Source organism: Falco cherrug, chromosome 9 (genome assembly GCF_023634085.1).
Source record: "Falco cherrug isolate bFalChe1 chromosome 9, bFalChe1.pri, whole genome shotgun sequence".
NCBI classification, from domain to species: Eukaryota; Metazoa; Chordata; class Aves; order Falconiformes; family Falconidae; genus Falco; species Falco cherrug.
The window spans coordinates 48,706,578-48,729,492 of NC_073705.1; the positions used below are offsets into that span (position 1 = coordinate 48,706,578).

The window sequence follows — 22,915 nt, forward strand, 5'->3', positions numbered from 1 at the left end:
GGCAGCTTTGTAACCACAGCACAGTCTGCAACCAGTGTTAAAAAGTTAAGTATTCATCCAAGCAGAATGTGATCAGAATATTTTAATTGCCTTTTGGAAAGCCCCATGGATTCTTAGTAAACAACAGAGATGTTAGATTCTTGCTCGAACTTCAACTTAAATTTCATTTGGTTGAAAAATATCCAAAATGTTTTTTTTTCCAAAAATGACCAGTGCATATAGACTGTATGGCTGTATTGTGCTCTGTTCATACGAATCAAGAAATATGATTCACACAATATATATAAAGGTAATCACCAAGGCTTGCGCACAAATTCAGAGGCCATTTTAATGCTCGTTGAAGAAGTAGAGTCTAAAGGTACTACTTTTCTTCAATGTAGTTGCTTTTTATTTTTTCATTGTTATGTTTTCTTCTTTTAAAAATAGGTTCTTCAAGTAACTTGCAATACAGAACAGAACGAATTAAGATCCCTTTAACACCAAGATATCCAAGGTCCATGATGGGCTCTGACAGAGGTGAATTATTTCATAAGTAATTTTGGTTGTACTGTTTTCAGTATTGGCAATCCAAAGCCTTTGCAGTTGTTCAATCAGGTTGCTCCAAAATTCTCAAAGTGACAGTTTTATTAAGGTTGCAAAATTTGCAGTTTGCCACAGAAAGGTAAAAAAGAACGAAACTTTCTAATGGAGGTCGATTTTGCTGTTAATTGACTCTAGGAAGTGGCAAACTAAGTAAAACTGCACAAAAAGAGTAAGAATAAACATTGTACGTGTTTTACAGTTGTAGTTTTCTTCTAGAACGATGTCTTCAAAGTTTCAACAGTGAAGTGACCAGCATTATTTTTTTTCATTCTTTGAGTACATTATTTTGCATATTGTTACTTGATTGTAAATTATGTTTTGAAATGCAGTGTAAAATTTTAGTACTTCATTCAAAGTTGCTTGGTGGAGGATATTTAAAGACATGATACGAATATCAGCTGCAGCGCTGGAGAGCTGTGAGATTCAGAGTTTGATGACAATAAACGGCAACAATTCACTGCCGTTATTGCTCAAGTGTTCTATAGCCTTAATGGGTTGTATGCAGTGGTTTTCCTAATGGGGCAAATGCAGTTCTTACAAAGGGCTTTCATCTGTTGTTAGTAATTTGAGATTTCTTTTCTGGAATTTTTTCCAAGGAAGCATACGGAATGTTTCTGTTAGGGCACTTGTTCAGTAAATTACTCAGGGATGGTACAACTAGGGAAGAGATGTGAAAGAAGTCATGTCAAGCATGTTTTGAATTGCAGAGCTTTCCTGTCTCTGGGTATGATTCGTGCTGGGGTTTTGCTGGGGTTTTACGGTGTTTCATAATGTGTCTCCAACCCAAAGGAAAGGGCTATACGTAAATATTTTATTTGAAAGTAAACCTACATATTGTTTTTTATTTTACTTCTTTCCTGCTTTTTATTATTTTTCATTAACTTTGCATTGCTAAGTGTTTTCAGACATGCATATGGTGTAGCTTGTCTGTAGCATCCTCTCCTTGTTGAGAATGGCAGTAGTTGTATGCACCCTTACAGAAGACAGATTTGACATAGAGTCATTAAGGACGGTAAGTTTGCACTGTCTGAAATGAGTTACCTGGTCTCCCTACACCCTGTACGTGGTTAATAGAGTGCTAGTGAACAGTCGGTCCTCTTCCTTGTCTCAGATGGGTTTGGTGTCTTTCACTATGTCTGTGTAGCTCTCCAGACTATGACAGGTGCAGGACACTGAAACTCAGCTGTTGATTTTCCATAGGCTCCTTGTCACACTCTGAATGTAGCAGTCCCAGCTTGATAACTCCTCCACAGTCACCTCTCAACTTGGAAACATCTTCCTTCGCCAGCAGCCAGTCTCAGAACTCCCTTTCTACGTTACCCAGGATTTCCATTAGCCCCGTGTCTATTGGAGAACGTAGAAAAGATAGGTAAGGTCCCCACGTTACTTGTTTTTGATACAAATGTGTCTGAGGAAACTTTGTACATTTGTTTATTAGGCTGAAGGAATGTGAACATTTAATTTAAATGACAAATACATAGGCACAGAGGTGCGTCTCGGGTCCTGTTACTTGATGCTTTTATCTTCTTTGCAAAGTATGTAAGAGATCTTTGTGTGGATTTTTTCTTCAAAACTGAAGAGTAGATTCTGGAGTTTAGAAACTTAAGCAATTTCATAAGGATTGATTTTATTTCTTCCATGTTAGATTAATATCCGCACCAAGTAAGAGCATTCTAAATTGGAATACACCCCTTCAGCTGAACAACCTCAGATGCTTGTTTCTGCTAGGCTCGTTCTCTACTCGGGAAAAATAAAATGAAGACCTGGTAGCATCTGATAGCTAAATATCAGGTGCCTTAGTGTTGTAGAATACGTGCTCTAACCACTGTGCCTTGATTCAATTTAGCCAGATAACATGAAAAATTGAGAGCATAACTGGGCCAAAACCTGTGCCCCGTATGTACAGATGCAATTTCACTACTGTGACTGATCCCTTTGGCTGTACCTGGACCGCTGCTAGCCATAGCGTTAAGTGTATGTGTAGCTGCTTGCAGAGTTTGAACCTGATTTGACAGTATTCTTAAAAACATGAGCTTTGTGTTTTAACAATTTTCTACGTCTCCTGAAGAAAATTTTCAAGACATGTTGCTTATGGTATCAGTCTTGGACATATGATTTAATTTTGTCATGATCTGGCTAGACTGACCATGTGCAAAAGTTTGCATGAGTTCAGAGCGCTGAACAGTTCAGACACAAATCTGAAGCAGGTTTTTATTTACAGTAAGGCAGTGAGTGCCATTCTGGCAGCGTAAAGGAGCTATAATGTGTTGGAATAGATTCATTGATGTGGACTTGAAGACCCCTTTGTATTGCTTGGTTTCTGTAAAAGGACTGACCATAAAAAATGTGATAAAGTAATAAGCATGTTACAGTTCTGTATTCTAAGTTTTCTGGTAGTAATAAAAAGTTATTCATAAAATGTTATATGAAACTTTTTTCTCATTTGAAGAATTGGTAACTAAGTTATTGTAGTAACTTTAGAACTGATATTGTGTACAAAGGACAGTGTTATTTTGGAAGGGAATGTAAAGAGGTTTTTGTGAATTTTCATTCTTACTTCAGTGTGACTTTTGTACTATGTGTACTCGATTTGTGTTCTCGTGTGAATGTTCCTCTAATGTCACTTGCAAATTCAAAGTCAAAATTTCTTTTCTCTTTCACATGACTAAAGATATGTAATGTGCAACTGAAAAAGCTATGGTTTTGACACCCCTATAACTTTGTATCGCTGAGCATGGGATACGTGCTCTTATCTCTGGGAAATAACAATTCCTGTTCATGTTGATCAGGCGATCGAAGTGCAGTCAGGTTCCAGCCCCTTTGCTCTTGCTGTGCACGTTTAAACCATAGTCTGAGCTGACTTTCTACAAATAATATCATTTTAAGTTGGTTTTGGGTTTGTTCTTCTTTTAAATTTTAAAAGCAAACCAAAAAATTAACACACAGAAAGATTTCTTAATTTAGGAAAGTAGCTACTTTAAGTCTATCTTAAAAAAACGTTTCAAGATGCCTATACAGCATTTTAAAAGGTGATTTGGTCTTATAATTGTTTCTCACAAAATACAAGTAAATCTCTTGGCCTTTCCCCAGATAAAAATTATACAGATAAAAAAAAAAAAAAAAATCAATGTTTCTGTTTGTTCTGTTGATCTGAATTGAAATGAAAATTAAAAGTTCTGATCAATTAAGGCTTTTTTCTAATGAGTGTTTAGTGATTCTGGCAGGCAGTCTGAATTTTATAGAAGAGTGTGCTTCAATTGATTTTAATAACACTGCTTATCAAGTAAGACACCTTTTTAATGTTACCATTCTTTTATTATTGTTTCTCTACTACATGCATTGCTAGTTATCTTTGATTTAGTAATTATTAGAGTTCTAAGATACGATCCTGTGCAATTTCTGTGAGTTTGATTCTGTCCTATTCCAATCCAAAACAAACAAACCAAATTTTAAAATGCATGTGGTGGATGGAAAAGCAGAAAGACACAATAAATAAAGTTCAGAAAGATGTAATTCTAGTTTTTAATGAGGTAGTATGCCTTGATAGATTCTGTGATATTAAGAAGTGTCATGGTTTACATGCTCATATTAAGTAAAAAAAAATAAAAATGAAAAAAACTTAATTAATTGCAATTTTGTGGGAGCTAGCACAGTTTAGTTAAGATGTGCTTCATACAGAAAATTTGGGCTTCAGTTTGTTTGCTGGTAGTAAACCTATCTTACCTTCATTACATGGATAGACAAGCTCCGAGGGCATTACCTCGAACAGTGCTGGTGATGGTATAAGGTTACTGGGTTCCAGCGGTGTATTCGTATCAGCAACCAGTTTTTATCTTTTATGCATTAGTAAGCTGGCAAACTATTATGCCTCTGCTGCAGACGGCTACCAAATAGTTACCTTCAAAGACCATGGCAATAAGCATCATTTATGAAACGATGTCCTCTTCCCTGTGCCCCCAGCCTCAAATCCTGCTCTTTCCACAACTACCTTTCCTCAGCCTGGCGGACATGAGTAGCAGCGAGTGAAGTCTGGGTAGCTCAAACCAGCACAATTAAAATTGTGTCAGCAGCTGGCACAGTTTAGAGAATGTCTATATGATATAATGAAGTGTTAAGAAAGAAAACATGGAAATTAACACTTGTCAAATGTAGTATCATGCTACTAAAATAAAAAATATAGCACACCAGGTACCCAAGTTACTTCATTTAGAATGAGCTCAACTGTTTATATCTGCCTTGGCTGTGTAGACATTATTATGTTTGTAGTTACATCAACCTTTTTAGGAGGCTGTTTGTTTGTACACACCATGATGGGGCCGGTACAGGTGGTTCCACCCGAACTGTGGCGGGAGGAGAGGGGAAGGTATCAGAGTGTTCTTTGGTGTAAGCCGTTCTCTTGCTATACTTACTAGTGTTTTACTACTGTGTGTCTTTTTCTAAGTGTTCTTTTCTTCTCAAATCTTCTACGTCTTTCAGATATCTGTTCCGTAATAGGTCTTTTCTGAGAATGCCTGTGGCTCCTAGGCCTAGGTTCTCATCACTAAGGAGTTTGAGGTTGGCCTGTTATAAGGTTGTCCTTCTTGAGCAGTTTTGCGCACTTTGTGCTATTTTACATGTTTGGATAATTGCCCTGAGGAGAATTTGCATGGTAATTGTAATGCTACCATGCAAGCCGCTTTCTTAATGGCTTGAGTTTGCAACTGCTTAATTTTCATTACTAATTTATGTTTCCCTGCATAAAAATATGGAATCTGGTAATTGTGCATTGCTGTCCTTTGGTTTACCACCTTATTATTTACGATGTTTATTTTCACCAGCAATAAAGACTCCCGGCATTTTGATTTGTAACATACCTTTCTAGAATATGGTTTGTAAATGACATATTATATACAGCGGTTTAATTACTTTTATATAATATGTATGTGGAAGCTTCTTTCCTACCAACTTCACCACCATACTATTTATAATTCATATTTACCATAATGTTTCAGAGCTGTCATGTACCTGGTAAACATTTACTTCTGCCACTGTACGTTGCATGGTGTTAGAGGAATGCATTTAAGACAGCTGATAGTAATTTTTTTTTAAAGTAACTGTTTAAACCGATTTTATTACTACAGCTCAGACAGACATAAAGTATTGCATGTAACTTTGACGTTGTGATGGTTCAAGTGCAATTTTTTCCAAATCAGTTTTAACTATCTCCTCTAAAAGGCCCTACATGGAAGAGCCGCGTCATGTTAAAGTGCAGAAGGGTTCTGAGCCACTAGGGATTTCCATTGTGAGCGGAGAAAATGGTGGAATATTTGTCTCTAAAGTAACAGGTGGGAGCATTGCCCATCAAGCTGGCCTTGAGTATGGTGATCAGTTACTAGAGGTAATTGTTTGCTTACTATTCCTATGGCTTAATGAATCAGTTCATATGACTCCAGCTGTAACTACCTTCCCCAAAAGAGTATCTTGTGAAAGTTCGTGTGCCGTGAACTGTAGCAAAGGGTACTCTCCACTGTAATATTCCAGTAACTGGTTGTTGTGACTCGTTGTCAAGCTTTGTCATAAAATGCTGTCTTTTGATGGTAGATCTGCATTGCATCTTGCATAGATACAATTAAATTTTAAGCTAGCTAGTTACGGTGCTTAAAACAAATATAGCCCCAGCACCGTACTCTGCCTGACAAGGTGAGTGGTTCAGGCAGCTGGCTTGGACCGAGTTCCATGCTGCTGTTGGTGTGCCGTAGCCTTGCCTGAGATACTTGGTTTGACAAATACTCAAGTAGGCTTTAGATTAGCTACAGTCATGGTTTTGCCTACAGCGTTAGACAAACATGTGGAGGAGCATTTTATGAAGTACAGAGCTGCTTTGTAAATGTTAGATCCGATCATGCTTGTGTATGTTAAAGCATCTTCTTTCCCACAGTGTGTGGATGATATTACAACAGACCTGAATGGATTGTGGATCTGAATTTATCTTTAAATCCTGAATTTATTCAGATCAGTGATGTGATCCAATTTGTATTTAACCAGTGGTATGACATCGTAATATAGCTTAGAACACATATGTCTTTCAACAGTAAAAAGATTTCTAAACTCATGGTCAGGTTACCAAATACTGTAAAACTACAGTGATTCCTTCCAAGCAGTAAACCCCTAGGAATCATTGTATAGCAGCATGTCCATCCTCCTGCTTACCCCAGTGGAAAGAGGTTAGCATATAGGCATTAAATTAATTAGGAGACTGAAAGAATGATTTTGCTAGTTTCCATCTGAAAACTTGACATCCTGGTTTGTGCTTTTTTTCCGTAGTTTAATGGAATAAATTTGAGAAATGCTACAGAGCAACAGGCTCGACTAATCATTGGACAGCAGTGCGACACCATTACTATTCTGGCTCAGTATAACCCTCATATGTATCAGCTTGGCAATCATTCACGGTCAAGGTAAGGCAGGCCAGACTTTGAGAAAACTACTCTCTGGTCCATGGAGTTATCTGGCTAATTGATGATACCCGTACAGGGGATGTGTTTGCAGACATCAGTGCATTTTTGCTGATGAGAAGTGTGATTGCTTAGACAAGTAATGTGCGAATACATCCCTGTCAAAAAGAAAAGAAAAATGCTTGAGGCACCTGCTAGATTTTCTGGTTTTATTTGGGCATAATCCTTACATACATTAAACTAAAACCAAAGCTGACTTCTTCCTAGGATTATGGGTGTCTAGTATGTCAGATGGATTTTAAAATTTTAATAATTGGAGTTTCCAAAAACTAATCAGAGAATGTGTATGACCTAGTGAAATTATCCATCCTATTTTGATATATGGTCATACTTCGAGACTGAGCTTTATTTTTTTCTTAGACTTATGGTAAACATACATTATTTGGCATGCTGGTTTGGGTTTGGGGGGGGTTTTTTTGTTTCTTGTTGGGTTTGTTTTTTTTTTCTAATTTGATTTATGGCCAAATCAAAAACTTTGTCTGCATGGAAAATGTTTGGCATTGGTGAAACACTAACCCACCAGTCTTCTGTTCTTCTTTTTTTCTCTCTCTTAGTTCTCGCCTAGAACCTGTGAGTAATCATTCCACCCCTCAAGGCAGTGGAGCTGCAACCCCTGACAATCATTCCATAATTGATACTGTGAGTGAACAGGATGAAGGAACAATGACACCCCCATCCAAACAAACCACACCAACCACAAGTCCCCGGAATTCCTTAAGGTAGAGAGTAAAATTTTTGCCCAAACAACAACAAAAAAATCGGTTAGGATGGATGTGAAGGGTATTAAAATACAAAGTGTACTTCTGTGAATATGATGTCTGGGTGAAATAAGTCAGCAGACAAGTTAAGTGCACCCCAGGGTAAAAGAACGTTTTTTCAGGCTGATTTTGAAAGGGTTTGCAAGGAGTGGAGAAAGTTTTCTACAAGATTGGTTTACTTAAGAAGGTCTGCAAGGAACACTATATTTGTCTCATAAGACTGTATCTGTAGGTGATCTACTTTCAATAATAATTCGGTAAATATATATTCTTCAGTTGGCTAGCTGACTGTATGTAATGCAAGTTTTTAAACTGAAGTACATGTGTTCTTTATCCCTGTCAAAAGGGGCCCTGTGGACACAAACAAAAGGACGCCTGAACCTAGAAGTGTTGTTGTTAAAAAATCCCAAGTTGATCTTGGGATCCAGATATGTGGTGGGAACCTGTATGGAATATTTGTCTCAGACGTAGATGATGATAGCCCAGCAAAAGGACCTGATGGACTAGTCTTGGGTGACATGATACTTGAGGTAAGCTATTAAAAAAAGCCCGCAGCATACTGACAACATTTTTAGGGTGGTATAAAGAGGGAGTTGTACAAAGAATCATGCTGTCTTGCAATGGGAGATGTTCTGTGCATCTTGAGTTCCTGCTACAAAAGCTGGGCAAGGATGGTGAGAATGCATAACCTTCATTCTGGCGGTGACACACGAAGAGCTGGATGATGTGGACCTGGAGAACTACCACTGCTGAAGGCACCAGTTGCCCACGGGTTTGAAGGACTAATGTATGCCCACTGGGAATTCTGAATGCTGGCTCTCTTCCTCTAAGAAGGAAGCGTTGAATCCAATTGCTGTACATAGGAGAAAGGCAAGGATATGGAAGATGTTGCGAAACAGAGAACCACATTGATGATATCGCTGTGAAATTCTAATGAGAGTTTAGGGAAAGCCATGCAATATGTCTTTGAGTCTGCTTTCTGTATCTAAAATGAGAATATTTATCTACTTGGCAGGACTGTTAAGGTGATAAACACATATGTGCTTATGGGCTTTTCAGATAAAACTGAGCATTGAGACTGTCTGGGCACTGAGACTCTCCCATTGTGCTTCTAGTGTCCAGATGGAGATTTTGCTTTGTAATTGTTTTTCTGACTTCCCTCAGACCACTTGCTTTCCCTAAAACTACCAAGTTCTTCCTAGTGTAGATTTTATGATTCTCAGCTTAAGCTTTGAAAACTATTTAAAGAAGTGCAGACTCCTCTGTGACGGTGCATGTCTGCTGTGTTCACTTGGGTATTTTTTTTTCCACCCCTGTGTCTCAAATCTCTTGCTAGACATCTTCAGGTGCAAACTGTATTAGAGTTAAGTGGTAAGATTTACTTCTGTATAGAGCCCACCAGTGGCAAGAAGAAACTCATTTTGCATGTTTTCAAGCTCACCTAATTCTGTTGCCTGTTAAGGTACAATTTCACACCTAAGGGTTTCTGCGGTTTGTGTTTTGCAGTATGGGTCCATTGATATGCGAAACAAAACAGCTGAGGAAGCTTATCTTGAAATGTTGAAGCCTGGAGAAAACATCAAAATAAGGACTCAATACAGAATAGAAGAGTTTAATAAGATAAAAGAGCTTCCTGGAGATGGATTCTATATCAGGTATTCGGGCATGACTGGTAATGGCAGCATAAGGCTGTTAGGATGATATGCAGAGCATCTTGAGAGAGATAGTACATCAGTTTTACCACCCTTTTTTGAATTCAGAGTTTATTCATTTATCCCAACTAATCTCTGACAGTGAGTACGCTATCTGTGGCCTCTGAAGGTCTGCATGTTTCACTGTAAACTTGTGTGCTCTTCAGATGTAGAGTGTGCCACTGATCTGTGAACTGATTTTCAAAATAAGTATGCGTGCTCTTCCCTTGAGTTGATGGAGATTGTTGCAGAGCCTATTTATGTTTTCCTTTCCAGAGCACTTTATGACCGTCTGGCAGAGGTGGAACAGGATTTAAGCTTTAAGAAGGATGACATTTTATATGTTGATGACACTCTGCCACAGGGAAACTTTGGTTGCTGGATGGCTTGGCAGCTAGATGAGAATGCTCAGAAGCTGGAGAGAGGACAGATTCCAAGTAAATATATGTGAGTGACCTCAGCTACAGTATTTATCTTCTAGTCTTTAAAAAGTCTGACTAGTGAGATGTGGTATAAAAGACTTGTTTGCTTCTTTTCTTTCTGAGAGATTCTTAAACATGTAATTTTAGGGCTGATGTATTTCAATAACGTAGAATTAAATATATTGCTCTATCAAGTTGTTTTTAATGCTACTAAATGGTAAACTAGAAATAGAAATGATACATAGACCAGTGTAGTGATAGGTAAAAGAATAACAAAAGTGAGAATAAACCAAAAATATCCTTGAATCCAAGGTTAACACAGTCGTTCTTGGGAAGCATTGGTGGTTTTAACTATCTGCGGACAGCAGTGTTATCATAAGCCGGTGCATCCGCCACAATCTCGTAACATTGGTAGAACAGTTAAGAGGAGTTTGCAGGAACTACAATTTTTACATGGTTACTGAAATAGTGTTATTTATCACTCAGTGATTAAATTTTTTTTTTTTTTTTCATTTTAAGATTACTGGGTTTGCGGTTTCCTTTTCTTCCAACAGTCTTCTCTCCATGTTGTAACTCACATTTTGTTCTGACGGTGGGACAACGGTGCTGTGTGGAATGTGTGGAAGTAGAACATGTACATGCAGACCCAGGCACGAAATTGATAGGCTTGTTACTGGAAGATGAATAGTAAAATTGTTTTTTGCTATTTATTTTACTGAAAAAAAAAATAGTAAAACACATTTTACTGTGTATGTGGGCAAAATATTTATCCTCATATAAAATAAAGCTGTGTAAAATAAACCTGTAATTTTGGATTACTAATAAGTTATTTGTAAGGATAAGCATAACATGCAGCTTTTTAGAAGGAATGGGGTCTTCGCTTTTGTGCGAGGCTGAATTGACTGGCCAGTAGGTGCTTCTGCCTTGGAGAATTTTGCCCTGCCTGCCAGCGTGGTCACCCTCTGTGCCATACTGCTATCAGTATGATAAGAATCCTGAGGAAATTATGGCAGTGTGAGTTTTTCAGATGCTTATGGTTTTATTTATGTTAATGTTTGTTTCTGATGAATTTTTTGTGTTGAAGGAACTCAGATTAAGGCTTGCGACAACAGTTTCCAGCATGTTCCAGGAGCAGTGGTGATACTGTTTGCAGAAAAAATGCAAAAAGATGAGTTTAAATACCAACCATTTAGTCTGTTTCATTATAGGATGGATCAGGAATTCTACAGGAGACACAGCGTGTCTGAGGCGAAGGATGAAAGCAGCTCATCTAAGACATTGTCAGCGGCAGCACGAAGGTCGTTCTTCAGAAGAAAGCATAAACACAAGCGAAGTGGTTCCAAAGATGGAAAGGATTTACTGGCTCTTGATACAATTAGTACAGACTCAATTCCTTTCTTGGATGGCAAGTACTTTTGTTATACTTGCAAGGGGGTTCCCTTCCCTTCTTTTTCATTTTTGAACAGCTGTATCATGACATAGAGCGATGTTCTTTTCTGGTTGGTCTGAATACCAATGGTCATCATATGTCCCATCATGTATATTAGGTTTAATAACAATTTTTTTTTGTATTAAATAACAAGCTGGAGTATTCCAAATTAGGTTTTTGTGGGTAGTTTATTCCTAGATCTGTTAGTATTAATGTTTTATTTGCAGAGGGAGGTTGCTTTTTGGTGCATGGTTTTGATCTTTCTTTCAACTATTTCATTTCTGTCCTGGCTGCTTAGTCTAGACAGAAATCCTGGGCACCACTCAACAATCTCCACTTCTATTTCTTCCCTCCTCTACAAAAATCTTGTTGGTTACAATGCTTACTTCATTGGAAGAGCCTTACAAACCAAACCGGAGAAATGCAGTATCGTGTCTTGTTTACACTTCTAGGAAAATATAGGAATGATTGCTTTTAAAGTTTGGATGAGCGTTGGGGGAAGCACCAGGTTAAATTAGAAAAATGTTTATTTTAAGCTGGCAAGTTGAGAAAATGACAATAATGGCTAGTGAGCATTTTCTGTACTTGTCAAGGCCCTTACCCCTTGCAAAGGACTTGTTTTTATAATTACCATTAGGTTGCTTCTGCGTCCCTGAGGAATGCCGCGAGGAAAATTTATACTTTTATAAGTAAATCTTCTCTGTGTGTAGATTCTGCAAGTCTGGCGTATCAGCGTGTACAGAAAGTGGACTGTACGTCTCCTAGGCCTGTCCTTATTCTAGGACCTTTACTTGATGCTGTGAAAGACATGTTGGTCAAAGAATCCCCTGGAAAATTTTGCAGATGTCCTCTTGGTAAGTATGCTAATATAACCAATGTATCGTTGCTCAGAATGTGTGATAGTAACATCAATAGAAGTGAACTAAATGGTAGTACAAACATGGAAAAAAACCCAAGATCTGAATTGGCAGGCAGTTTCATTAGCTTTGTTCTGTGCCTGAGTAATAGTAATTAAAGTCGATCTCTTGTTGTTCAATGAAAACAGAGGTTATGAAGGCTTCCCAACAAGCCATTGAACGTGGTGTGAAGGATTGTCTGTTTATCGATTATAAACGGAGGAGTGGGCATTTTGATGTGACAACCGTAGCTTCCATAAAAGAGATAACAGAAAAGGTGAGTCACTTTTAATCTGTAGTTCTTTGTCCAATTTGTGGTATATGGTCATACTGTGTTGTGGGGTGGAAATTGTGTTAGCATTGTCCTGTAAGACATTCAGAGAATTGTTCCGCAGGCTGCTGAGTAAAAATAAGTTACCTCACTTTGGCATGTAACTCTTCAAGGATTATTTTATCCAAGCTTACCTTTGTAGAAAGTAGGGATGTCCGTTTTCTTTTACAGTGTTATTAAATAGAGTTAGAAATTATTTTCATAGACTCCATAGATTCCACCCCATATGCCCCAAAAGAGGATTTAATTTTTTTAAAAACTATTGCCTTTAATGCAGTCATATAGAACATAAACAGCGTCCTGGAGACAGCTGTTAACTAAAATCTGAACATTGCTTATAGTTTTCTGTCAAACCACACAGAAAATCTTACTACTTTAACGCTTGTGTTTGCTTGTGGCTTCTGAAAGAGAAAACAAATAGAAATGTTTAAATTTAGAAAAATTGTATTGCATATATTTCAATCTGAGTTTTCATTTCATGACTCCTTCAAATACTTTTATTTCTATCAATGCATGCTTTTGATACTATGAATGGAATTTCTTGCAGTTTTTCATCTTCTGTCTTTGGTTATAAATCTTTTGGGTACAAATTGCTCAGTAGCCCCAAAATGCTAAATGTGTAGCAAAATTCTGTTGGGTTGCTATGATTTAAGTAAGGGAAGAACTGGGGGGTTTGCATGTGTGCTTGTGCTTTTTAACTGAATGAGTGTTTTGCATTTACATTTGATCTTAGGATTGTCATTGTCTGCTTGACATCGCTCCTCATGCCATCGAACGGCTCCACAGTGTTCATATCTACCCTATTGTAATTTTTATTCGCTACAAAAATGCTAAACAAATCAAGTAAGTCTGTGAGGGGTATAGTTCAGGGATGTTTATTTTAGCTTAAAACAAACTTGTTATCTTTGTTATTTCTTTCATCCTAGTCATCTTAAATCTCTTTAAAATGTGGAAATTAATCCTCATAAAAACTGATGTGAGGTATATGGTCGGAACTTCATTTTGGTTGCATGATAATTCAGTGAATCTTTCAAAGAAATCAAACAATGTAGACGGAACAGAATGTGCTCCCGGAGGCACTCCCATCTTTCCTGCTCACCCTTGTATTAAACCATCAGACAGATAAGGGCGAGATCCATTGAGGATTAAGTGGGGGTGACAAAGAGCTGTTCCTCATCTTCCCAGTGGGACCAAGCGTGTGGATGCAGTGCCAACTGAACCGTAACCTCAGCTTTCCCACCTTCCTTCTCCGGTGATAACAGCAAGGGGCGTCCCCTTTTGCCATGGAGTGTACATGCTGTGGGCTTCCCAGGCCACGCTCTTCCCTAAATGGGAATTTCCTGCTCAGGTACAGCCAGGAACAGACCACAGCAGTTACAAACCCCGGTCCCTCCCTTGATGTTTGAGCAGGCCTTCACACATTTCCATAGATGGGTTTGGCAAGAACTGACAGAATCTCCCAACATAAGTATTACCAAAGAGTTTTGTTGAGAGATCTTATACTTGTGCTATCTTCATTTGGAGAGCTGATGACTTATGTTCTTGATCCATGGGTAAATTTGATGACTATGAAATAAAGAAGCTAAGTATCACCACTTTCAAGTAGAAGCATGAAAAAAAGCTGTATGGTGTATTTCGTTACCGCTGTAGGATCATGCACTTGAATGATAAATGGAATTGTCGTGCCTTGAGCCCCTTTGGAAATGGAATGGTGACCGTTACAGCCATTTCCTTTTTTTGGAAAGTGACAGAGAGCGATTGAACTAGACAAGCAACGATTTCTAGCAGTCATCAAAACAACATAAAGTGGCACATTGTCTCTGCCTGCTATGAGCACCAAAGGTTTTTCCAAATAGGCTTTTTGATATAGCACAGGTCCTACTGGCGTTCTCTGAAGTGCCGTGCAGCAGTGATAGGTTAGTGTAGTAGAGATTATTTTTTTATTTATAAAATAAAATTGTGCTTTTTTTCTCACCGCTATAAGAAACTATGTTTGTATTGTTTCAGTACCTATCTAATATGACTTCAGTAGTTGATTGTAAATTCTGCTTCCTTTTAAAACAAATCCCCTACTGGGGACCCCAAGTCAGATATAGAGGGGAGTGTTACAAGCCTTGATTGGAATTCAAATATTTTTTATTTTTAATTTGTATTTATCTATATTTTTTCTTACTTTATTTCCAACAGCTTGTATAATAGAAAAACAAAAATGTGTCATGGAGTATAAGATGACATAAGAATATATTCTGTTTGCTTGATGCTTCAGGCCCTTAAGGAGTGCTTGAGCCCAGCTTTGTGTAGGGAGTAGTGGTGTGTACTATGAGATGATCCAATTCACATGTACTGGAAAAAATTTTGTTCTATCTCTCTCAACTCCCTCCCAGACTCTAAGAAATTAAAGGAACACCATCTTGGTCTGATAGCAGATAAATTTGTTAGGACTGCTGTGATCCTGGCGACTATGCTGGTACTGCTGAAACACAGTAGATGGCACTCCATGCACAGGGTTGTGCCTGCAAATTAGTTAGCTTTTCACATTCACCCAACTGGAGGTAATCATTTCAAGACCATTAAAAAAAAAAATTACTCTTATACGAGGTTTTTCTTTTTTCTTTCTTTTTTTTGCAGAGAGCAAAAAGACCCAATCTTCCTGAGGGACAAAGTTACGCAAAAACATTCCAAAGAACAGTTTGAGACAGCTCAAAAAATAGAACAAGAGTATAGCAAGTACTTTACAGGTTAGTATTTAATCAACATTTCCCTAGGAATGCAGTGACGATCTAATCCATTTACTGTGTAATTCAAAAGATCTTATGTTCCTTCAAAGAGCACTTTTTTTTTTTTTTTTTTCATTCTGCCTTCCCTTTTGGCAAACTCATGCTCCGGTGTTCTGGGAGAGGAAATCTCACAACATAAGTACTATCTCTTGCTTTTACGTGCTTTTGTTTTAGCGTGTTGTGAATGAATCTTACGACCTAAAGAGATTCTGAAAATGTTTCTTTACGTGCCAGTAGTACTGGAAGTATGGTTGAGATAATTTGACACAGTGTTGTCGGTTTTATACCATGTCAGGAATATAAGTTGTTTTGTAATTGTAAAAATTGAAGAAACCAAAAGCAAACAAAGCAACAACAAGAAAACCTTGTAGTGCAAATGAATGAATGATTCATGAGACATACTTTAAATCTTACAAGAAAGGAAAAAAAAGCTGTCAAAGGCTTCTTGAGCACGAGTTGTAATTTGGAATAATTGAATTCAGCTTCAGAGGCCTTTTTAACATCATAAAGTATATTAGAGGAATCTTGGATTGTAATTAATACAGTATTTTTCCCAGAGAAAGAAAACTGTGTTTGAGGACTGTCGCTGCTTATTTCAAAGTATATTTCCATGCGGTTCCATGTACATTCAAAAGAGTGGGGATAAAATTCTAGCCATTTTGATGTGAATGGCAACAAAACTTACAAAGAAAAAAAAAATATAGCACTGAACTAGCCAATCCCCAGCTTTTCATGCTCTGAGCAATGGGATTCTCACAGAAATATTTTGAGGCATACCTGCCAAGTGCAGGGGAGGGAAGGGGGGGTGTTTGGTATAGCGCTGTCTCAGCCCATCCTGAGAGAAGCTGCAGGTTCTCAGGAAAATCAGTTACCTGGTATGTAATAGCCATACATGTTCTTTTATACGGTACTTACTAAACCCTCTCAGCACTTGATATGTGCATGGCCAGATTGTGTCACCACATGTTATCTCCTGCTCCTTCTGAAGGCATTTGGTGCATTTTAGTTTCACCCTGACACTGCGAGTAGCACTCAGTCCAGAACAGTCCTGTGTGCATCTTGACGCATGCCCTGTGGCCAGGACCTCCTGCTGTCAGTGCCAGCCACAGGGGACCCCAGCTGCCATCAGCATTTCCAGCTGCTGCTAGTCAGAAGGGGGTTGGTGTTCGAGCTGCGCTGACATTTAAGCTTGTTGATGTTATGATGCTGTGCATAAAATAAGCCTGTAGATACGCATGTGGGACATGGAGGCTTCCTCGTGGAGCTGTGACACGCTCTCTCAGACCTGAGCTCTGTGACTACTTGACGATGTACTTTTTTTGACTAATCACTCTTTCACATTGGCTTTGTTTCCTGTACCAAGTTGTGAGCACGGTGTTTAATCCCAATCGCTTCTTCAGTGCCACCTGTCACCTTTCATAGACCTTGGCTACTGCGCTCTGTATCTGAACTCACCTGACGTTAACTGCCCCATATACTGCAGAGTCAAGCGGTGCTTTACATGAGCTCAAATTCTCTTTTTTTAATAATGGAAACTGAGCCTTCTAAGACTTTCCATATTTTACCAGTGTTAGTGGTAGCTGAGGCCAGAGGTTCTGCTGACATATTTTTCAAGTCATGAAGCCTCTTGCATTTTAAGTCTTAAAGCTAATACGTTTCCTCTCCTGTGTCAGTGTTGGCATTTTTATGACTGTTATGTTTAGCAAGAGTAGAATGAAAGGTGTTCATTTATCTTCTGAATTGATTTTCAGGCCTTTTGCTCTTTGAGCATACTTGACTATAAGAGTCAGAGTAGCAATGGCCGCTGTTTTATTTAGCTCAATGATCTGTGAGCTGCCTCACAATTTACTTCTAATATTTGTAAATAGTGTCTAGTTGCTACAGCTGTAGTCTCTATGTATATTAATACGTAAATATAAAACTCGTAACACCACGTGCTGAACAGAGAAGGTTTATTCCAGCAGGTTCTGACCATCTTTAGACTTAAACTTTGTCACCTGATGCCTCTGAAAATAGTACATGGAGGCCTCGAACACAACAGTTGTCTTAGTTGATTATAGCCATCAGTTCTGCGACTTCCCTGGGCTGTTTCAAGAGCTAGCAGAAGAAACTGCGTATTGAATGCCTGACCTCTTCGCTCTGTTTATTTTTTCTCGTTTTAATGGAGTCATGCATCTGGCAAATACCAAACTGGGGAGATTAATTCTGATCTGTTGATAAACACTTTGCAGAAAAATGCAAAGACTGCTCTTTTGAATTAGTCATAACTGTTTGTTCCAGTCTCATTCGTGCGTGTGTGTTGGGGGGGTTCTTTTTCTCCAGGCATTGTCCAGGGAGGAGCCCTTTCAAGCATTTGCACTCAGATTATGACAACTGTCGATCAAGAACAAAACAAAGTCCTGTGGATCCCAGCTGGCCCGCTGTAGATTTACTTTGCTGTGAAACTACTTTGCAGATGTAAATAACCAACTAACTTTCTATCTGACGGACTCTGTCCATTTCTGTCTTTATAAAGATATCCGTAAGTGATTTCTGTTTCATGAAGGGGAATGATAACACTGAACACGCAAGGACCCGATGAGGCACATGGGAAGAGGTCGGTCACTTCACCGAGCTTGTCTCTTACGCTGTATGCGTACACGTGGCAGGTGGTCGCGAGAGGTTGCGGCCTGCGTGTGCTTGTCTGCAAGTAATGAATTTAACAATGCTGCAAAACCCTGTAGAATGACAAGTTTACAAAAACCTTTTCAAAGTATTTGGTTGTTGTTGTTGTTTACTTGAAAGTCTTTTTGTTTTGTTTTGTTTTTTGAACTCTGTGTCCTTTCACTTAATGAGGTAACTCTCCAAAACAGAGTGAAATGTCTGAAGGCGAGCGAACAGTGTGCGCGCAATGTGACTCTTGAGTTAAAATTTTGACCGTTTCTAAGCACATTGTTGACTTGACAACCAGGTACTAATGTGGGATGGAATCGGTACGTCTTGGGAGTAAGCTCAGAAGGAAGTACACTCCTACAGGGCAGACCACTCTTTGTATCCTGTCAATGCTTGTCTGTCAAAGATACTGTTTCTTGGTTTATGCATGAATCTAATATTTAAGCGTTATAATATATCTGAACAATCCAAGCTTAACGTGTGTCGAGAAATAATAATTTTTGGTTGTTGGGCCTGGATTGAGTACTGGTGGGGAAGAGTCGTGAGCTAGGCCTAGCATGCTGTGTTCTGTCACCTTTAGATACTGTAAATATGGAAAGCTTACGTCGGTGCAATTTTGCAGGGTAATTCTTAAGCTTTGTACTTCTGTGTGTAGCATTCACATAGAATGTTTTTTATTTAAGAGCAGCCACAGTTTTAGGGCTTTGATTAAAAGCCTTTAGAAAGGTACTAAATTGTTAGTGGTTTCACTGTCAAAAATTAAGTGATCGTTTAGTTTTGGTTGCAATACTTATTTACCTGTTGTACCAAACTCCATTGTATCGGTTCCCTGTTTGTTTTTTGCACTTCTGACTGTGTTCCTAACACAGGTTTTGTACCTGTCTCTTCTGTTTCTTGTGCCATGTTTCTTGGGTACTGTATTTTAATTGTTTTTAAAATATCATTTGAGTAGAACTGCTTTTTGGTCACTGTTCCTAACATTTCGTTATGTAGGGTTTCTAGTTTTACACTACAGGCTGTAGTTTTGCTTCTATTTGCAGCTTTTGTAATTACAAACAAAAAAAAGAAAAAAATAAAGGGATTCTTCTTGCACAGTTCTTCAAAGAAAGATCTGGCCCTAAATTTAAGTTCTGCTTGACAGATGCTGTTTTATAGTTCAAAATACTTTATATAGTATTTATCTAGTTATATACTATAGAGAGAGAATATTTTGAACTATAATACATATTTTATATATATAGTATTGTATATGGTATTATATCATACTATTATAATACTATATATATAAAAACATACAAAATAGGAAATGGTATGCATTAATTACTAGTCAAAGTAATTCTCATGGTAAGGGACAGCAGTTGTTTTTTGTTGATCTCATTTTTTGTTTGTTTGTTTTTTAAAGATTGAGGTCAGAGTAGACTCCAGTGGTACAACCGAAACAGGTACTGTTCTGACATGGATTTTCTGTACTAAAATGGAAATGTCACTTTGTATCAAAAAAAAAAAAAAAAGTTAAAGAAACTGATTACTAAATAAAGGTCAATTTCTATAACTTGACTTGTGTGTAAAATGTGTGTATAGTTGAGTCCTCATGTAAGGTTTTTATTTTCTGACGAAAATTGGTGCATATAAGCTTCAAGTGCCCACCTTGAGAGGAACAAGGTTTGGGTTTGTTTTTGCCCAGCCTTGCATATGTCAATACCAGAGAAGTTCAACAGAAGCGAGATGTTGGTTTGTGTCAACGTATTTGTAACATTCTGGCCCAGTGGTGGTAAGGATTTCAAGTGCAAATGCAATTGACTGGATGGAGGCTTTAACTGGAGAATGAGTCTATCGCTGTTATTTTCAAGAGAGTGTCACTGGAAACCAGAGAAGACTTAACAGGCAAAAATGTGACTCGTTAGCTTAAAGGCACATTGTAGAATTCTGTGCCTCAGTTTTTACATGTGAGACAGACCAGCCTCTTCTGTTCATTGAGTTGTCTGAAAGTTTAGGGAAGGTAGTTATTATATGTATTAACTTTTCTGCTTCATCAATTGCTTTATTATTCCCAGATGCCAAATAGCCAACCTCAGCATGAACCAGATTGGTGGATGGTCAGTCTTCTTGTAATCTGCATACCTGGTAATACCCTTCGGTCATATGACAGTACTTGCACCTTACCTGCTTTTCTTGGGGGGGAAAAAAAAAAAAAAAAAACAAACCAAAAAAAAACCCCCACACAACCAAAACCCAAAACAAAAGCCCACACAAACAAAATCCCACCATGGTGCCTTTTTCTGATAGAGGATTAAGACAATGAGAATAGGCAGGTTCTGGCAGGTCAGTAACAGGCATACCTTGCATCTCTGCTGATTGCAAAGAAGTAGAATAGAAATCATGCTTAAACACTAGAAAGATTCCTTTTGCTCAGGTCAAAAGTTTCCTGATACACCATTTTGTTTTATAACAGTACGTGCTGGAGCTAGATTTGGTGGCCATCATTCCAAAAAGAGTAACTCTGTCCGGGTGTTCAAATAAAGAACATAGTTGTGTGGGTATTTCAAAAATAGTTAAAAAGTAATATAGCCAGAAACCAAAAGTCTGAAAATTTCACCCTCGTGCTTACAAGCCACCATGCAGCATGTATGGCTGCGGGTAAGGAGTTAGAAATCAGCATCTTTTACCTTTACTTCTCCGTAGCTAGACTGACACGAAATGATACTGCAGCCCATACCTATGACCTGTTGTTAATACACTTGATGAGCATCTACTTGCTTTCAAACCTTTGCATTCTGTTCATGCTGACCTGAACTACAGGGCAAGCGTTTGCCAGATCCAGAATAACGCTCTGACAGCTGCCAGCCTCTCCAGCCTCAGATAAGGGTCCTTTTTCAGCGTCTGATACATTTGGAGGCTGTATCGTAATCCCTTTCAGTGAATGCAAGCGTTGCTTTAAGCGGTCTTGAACAACTTTGCCAGATGCATCTCGGATGGATGTATTTGTGGTTGAAGTACAGTCTTGTAATCTCTTCTAGGCTTACGTTTAAGGCTCAGTGTAATTTCTAAGACTCTGTGCCTCTTTCCCAATGGACTGTTTCTTTTAAAATACACAGACGTCGGAAAAATGCGCACTGGCTTGGAAACCGAAGAGGCTGCCCTGAAAAATGCATAGACCCAACAAGGCAGACTTTGGTCTTGAGCAACAACGTAAAGGTCCCAGACCTACAATAGGAACTGAACAGGATGAAAAAGGTGCTCGGTCTCTTCCTGTACGTTTTCTGATGGTTACTGTGTTGGTGACTGTAAGGGTCTCATTCAGTTGGTTGCTTTTAAAGACTTCCCCACACATACACCCCCACCCCAGAGTTCTGTGTCATTTGACTTAGAAAATGTCTTTGTGTTCTTCACTGGAAGAGTATGTTTTTGATGACCCGTTGGGTAGCAAGCCTTTTAATGATTCCATTTGACTTCTTTCTCTCTGAGTGTTCAAAGAGCTGTTTTCGTTAGCACAACCCGAACGATGTGAGCGCAAATCCAAAAACCCAGGGGAATAAGGGATCCTGCTACTCCAGTGTAAACATACTGGCTTAACTTGGGATCATTCAAATTGTTCTGTTTTAACAAACAGTTCCTTACAAGGCTTTGTAAGAATGGTTGTTTATTACATTTTAAAGAATTTTAGATGAAGGTTGTAACTTTATATCTAAAAGTTGTCTAGATGGATCCTTTTCTTGAAGTAAACTGTGCATGCAAAGCACACTGTGACTAAAACAATTCAAAACTCTTTCGGTACTGCAAGTTACCTTGTAGACCTCCAGTACAGAAAATGTTTTGAATTTTTACTATATTTATTTTATCTTGTAACTTAGTTAAAACCAGTGAGGAATATTACAGGTATTCTGATTTCAGTAGATGTTATTCAGGTAAGCATCTGTAATTTTCCTCTGCAAAATGCATGTGTTAAAGGTGTGGTGAGGTTTCTTTTTTCTCATGTGTAAAGTATGAAATTCCAGATTTATTGTTTTTTAAAAAATATGAGTCTGTATTTTTAAAAATGCAGGAGGGAAAATGGCAGAGATCTAATCATTGTTTTAGGAAGCATATCACCAAAATCTTTCTACTATATAACCTACTCACTTCATATTATGGTGAGTTATCTGTCATGGCCATGTTCTATTAACAGTATATTATATGCCAAATTTGTGCATTCACTGGGCTATTTTCTGTCTGTCACAGCGAAGGAAATGACAGCAGTGGCTGAGGAAGCTTTCAGAGATGTGGTATCTTGATTTATGACCCTTTCCTTTGCTCGTTCACAGTATAAAGAGAACGTCCCAGAGCTAAAATACTACTGCTAATAGTGAAGTCTTAACTTAATCCTTGTACATACTGCATATTTAACGATACACTGATGTCTTCAAAATGAGAAGCAAGTCTGTCAAAATGTTAAATACTTGCAACAGCTTGAAAAAACATTCTGTCTGTTTCTTGATAAAATTTCATTTATATGTGCAATGGCTTTTTTCTTTTAAAGTTTTTCCAGTGCAAATGTGAAGGACATTTCTTGTGTAATCTTCCCTATGCCCTTCCTCTGAGGCAGAGTAAGATCGACTTTCTAAAGATGGTGACATCTTCAGGGGAAGTGACCCTTTTCCCACAATTTTTGCATCTGGTTTTGCTGCAGTTTCATCTTACTCATTAGCAGTAATGCCAGTCAATTAAAATCATCATCATAATTCGTTCATTTGCCAAATCTGCCTGCTCCACAAATGCTTAGCATTTGAGCTTAGCGTTTAGATGCTCAAATCATCTAATTGTTTAGCCTAATTTAAGACGGTATCTGTGGGCCACCTGTGTTGAAGCTAAGGTTTTAGGTTTCGAGCCGGTCTGATGTTTTTGCT

At 38.2% G+C, this 22,915-nt stretch overlaps 1 protein-coding gene across 3 annotated transcripts in view; it reads left to right on the forward strand.

The window, feature by feature from the left end:
- DLG5 (discs large MAGUK scaffold protein 5) overlaps nucleotides 1–19,109 on the forward strand; it is a 108,895-nt gene extending 89,786 nt beyond the window's left edge. For 2 of the 3 annotated variants that reach the window (XM_055720479.1, XM_055720480.1), the window contains exons 20-33: nucleotides 427–516; nucleotides 1,783–1,951; nucleotides 5,797–5,959; nucleotides 6,886–7,019; nucleotides 7,631–7,795; nucleotides 8,181–8,364; nucleotides 9,341–9,489; nucleotides 9,802–9,972; nucleotides 11,156–11,352; nucleotides 12,087–12,230; nucleotides 12,422–12,549; nucleotides 13,337–13,446; nucleotides 15,232–15,341; nucleotides 17,703–19,109. In XM_055720479.1, the coding sequence (XP_055576454.1) occupies nucleotides 427–516; nucleotides 1,783–1,951; nucleotides 5,797–5,959; nucleotides 6,886–7,019; nucleotides 7,631–7,795; nucleotides 8,181–8,364; nucleotides 9,341–9,489; nucleotides 9,802–9,972; nucleotides 11,156–11,352; nucleotides 12,087–12,230; nucleotides 12,422–12,549; nucleotides 13,337–13,446; nucleotides 15,232–15,341; nucleotides 17,703–17,806 (2,018 nt within the window). In that variant the 3' untranslated portion in view covers nucleotides 17,807–19,109. The remainder of the gene's footprint in view (nucleotides 1–426; nucleotides 517–1,782; nucleotides 1,952–5,796; nucleotides 5,960–6,885; nucleotides 7,020–7,630; nucleotides 7,796–8,180; nucleotides 8,365–9,340; nucleotides 9,490–9,801; nucleotides 9,973–11,155; nucleotides 11,353–12,086; nucleotides 12,231–12,421; nucleotides 12,550–13,336; nucleotides 13,447–15,231; nucleotides 15,342–17,702) is intronic. The other variant, XM_055720481.1, reaches the window with a different exon arrangement.
- The last annotated feature ends 3,806 nt before the right edge of the window (nucleotides 19,110–22,915 follow it).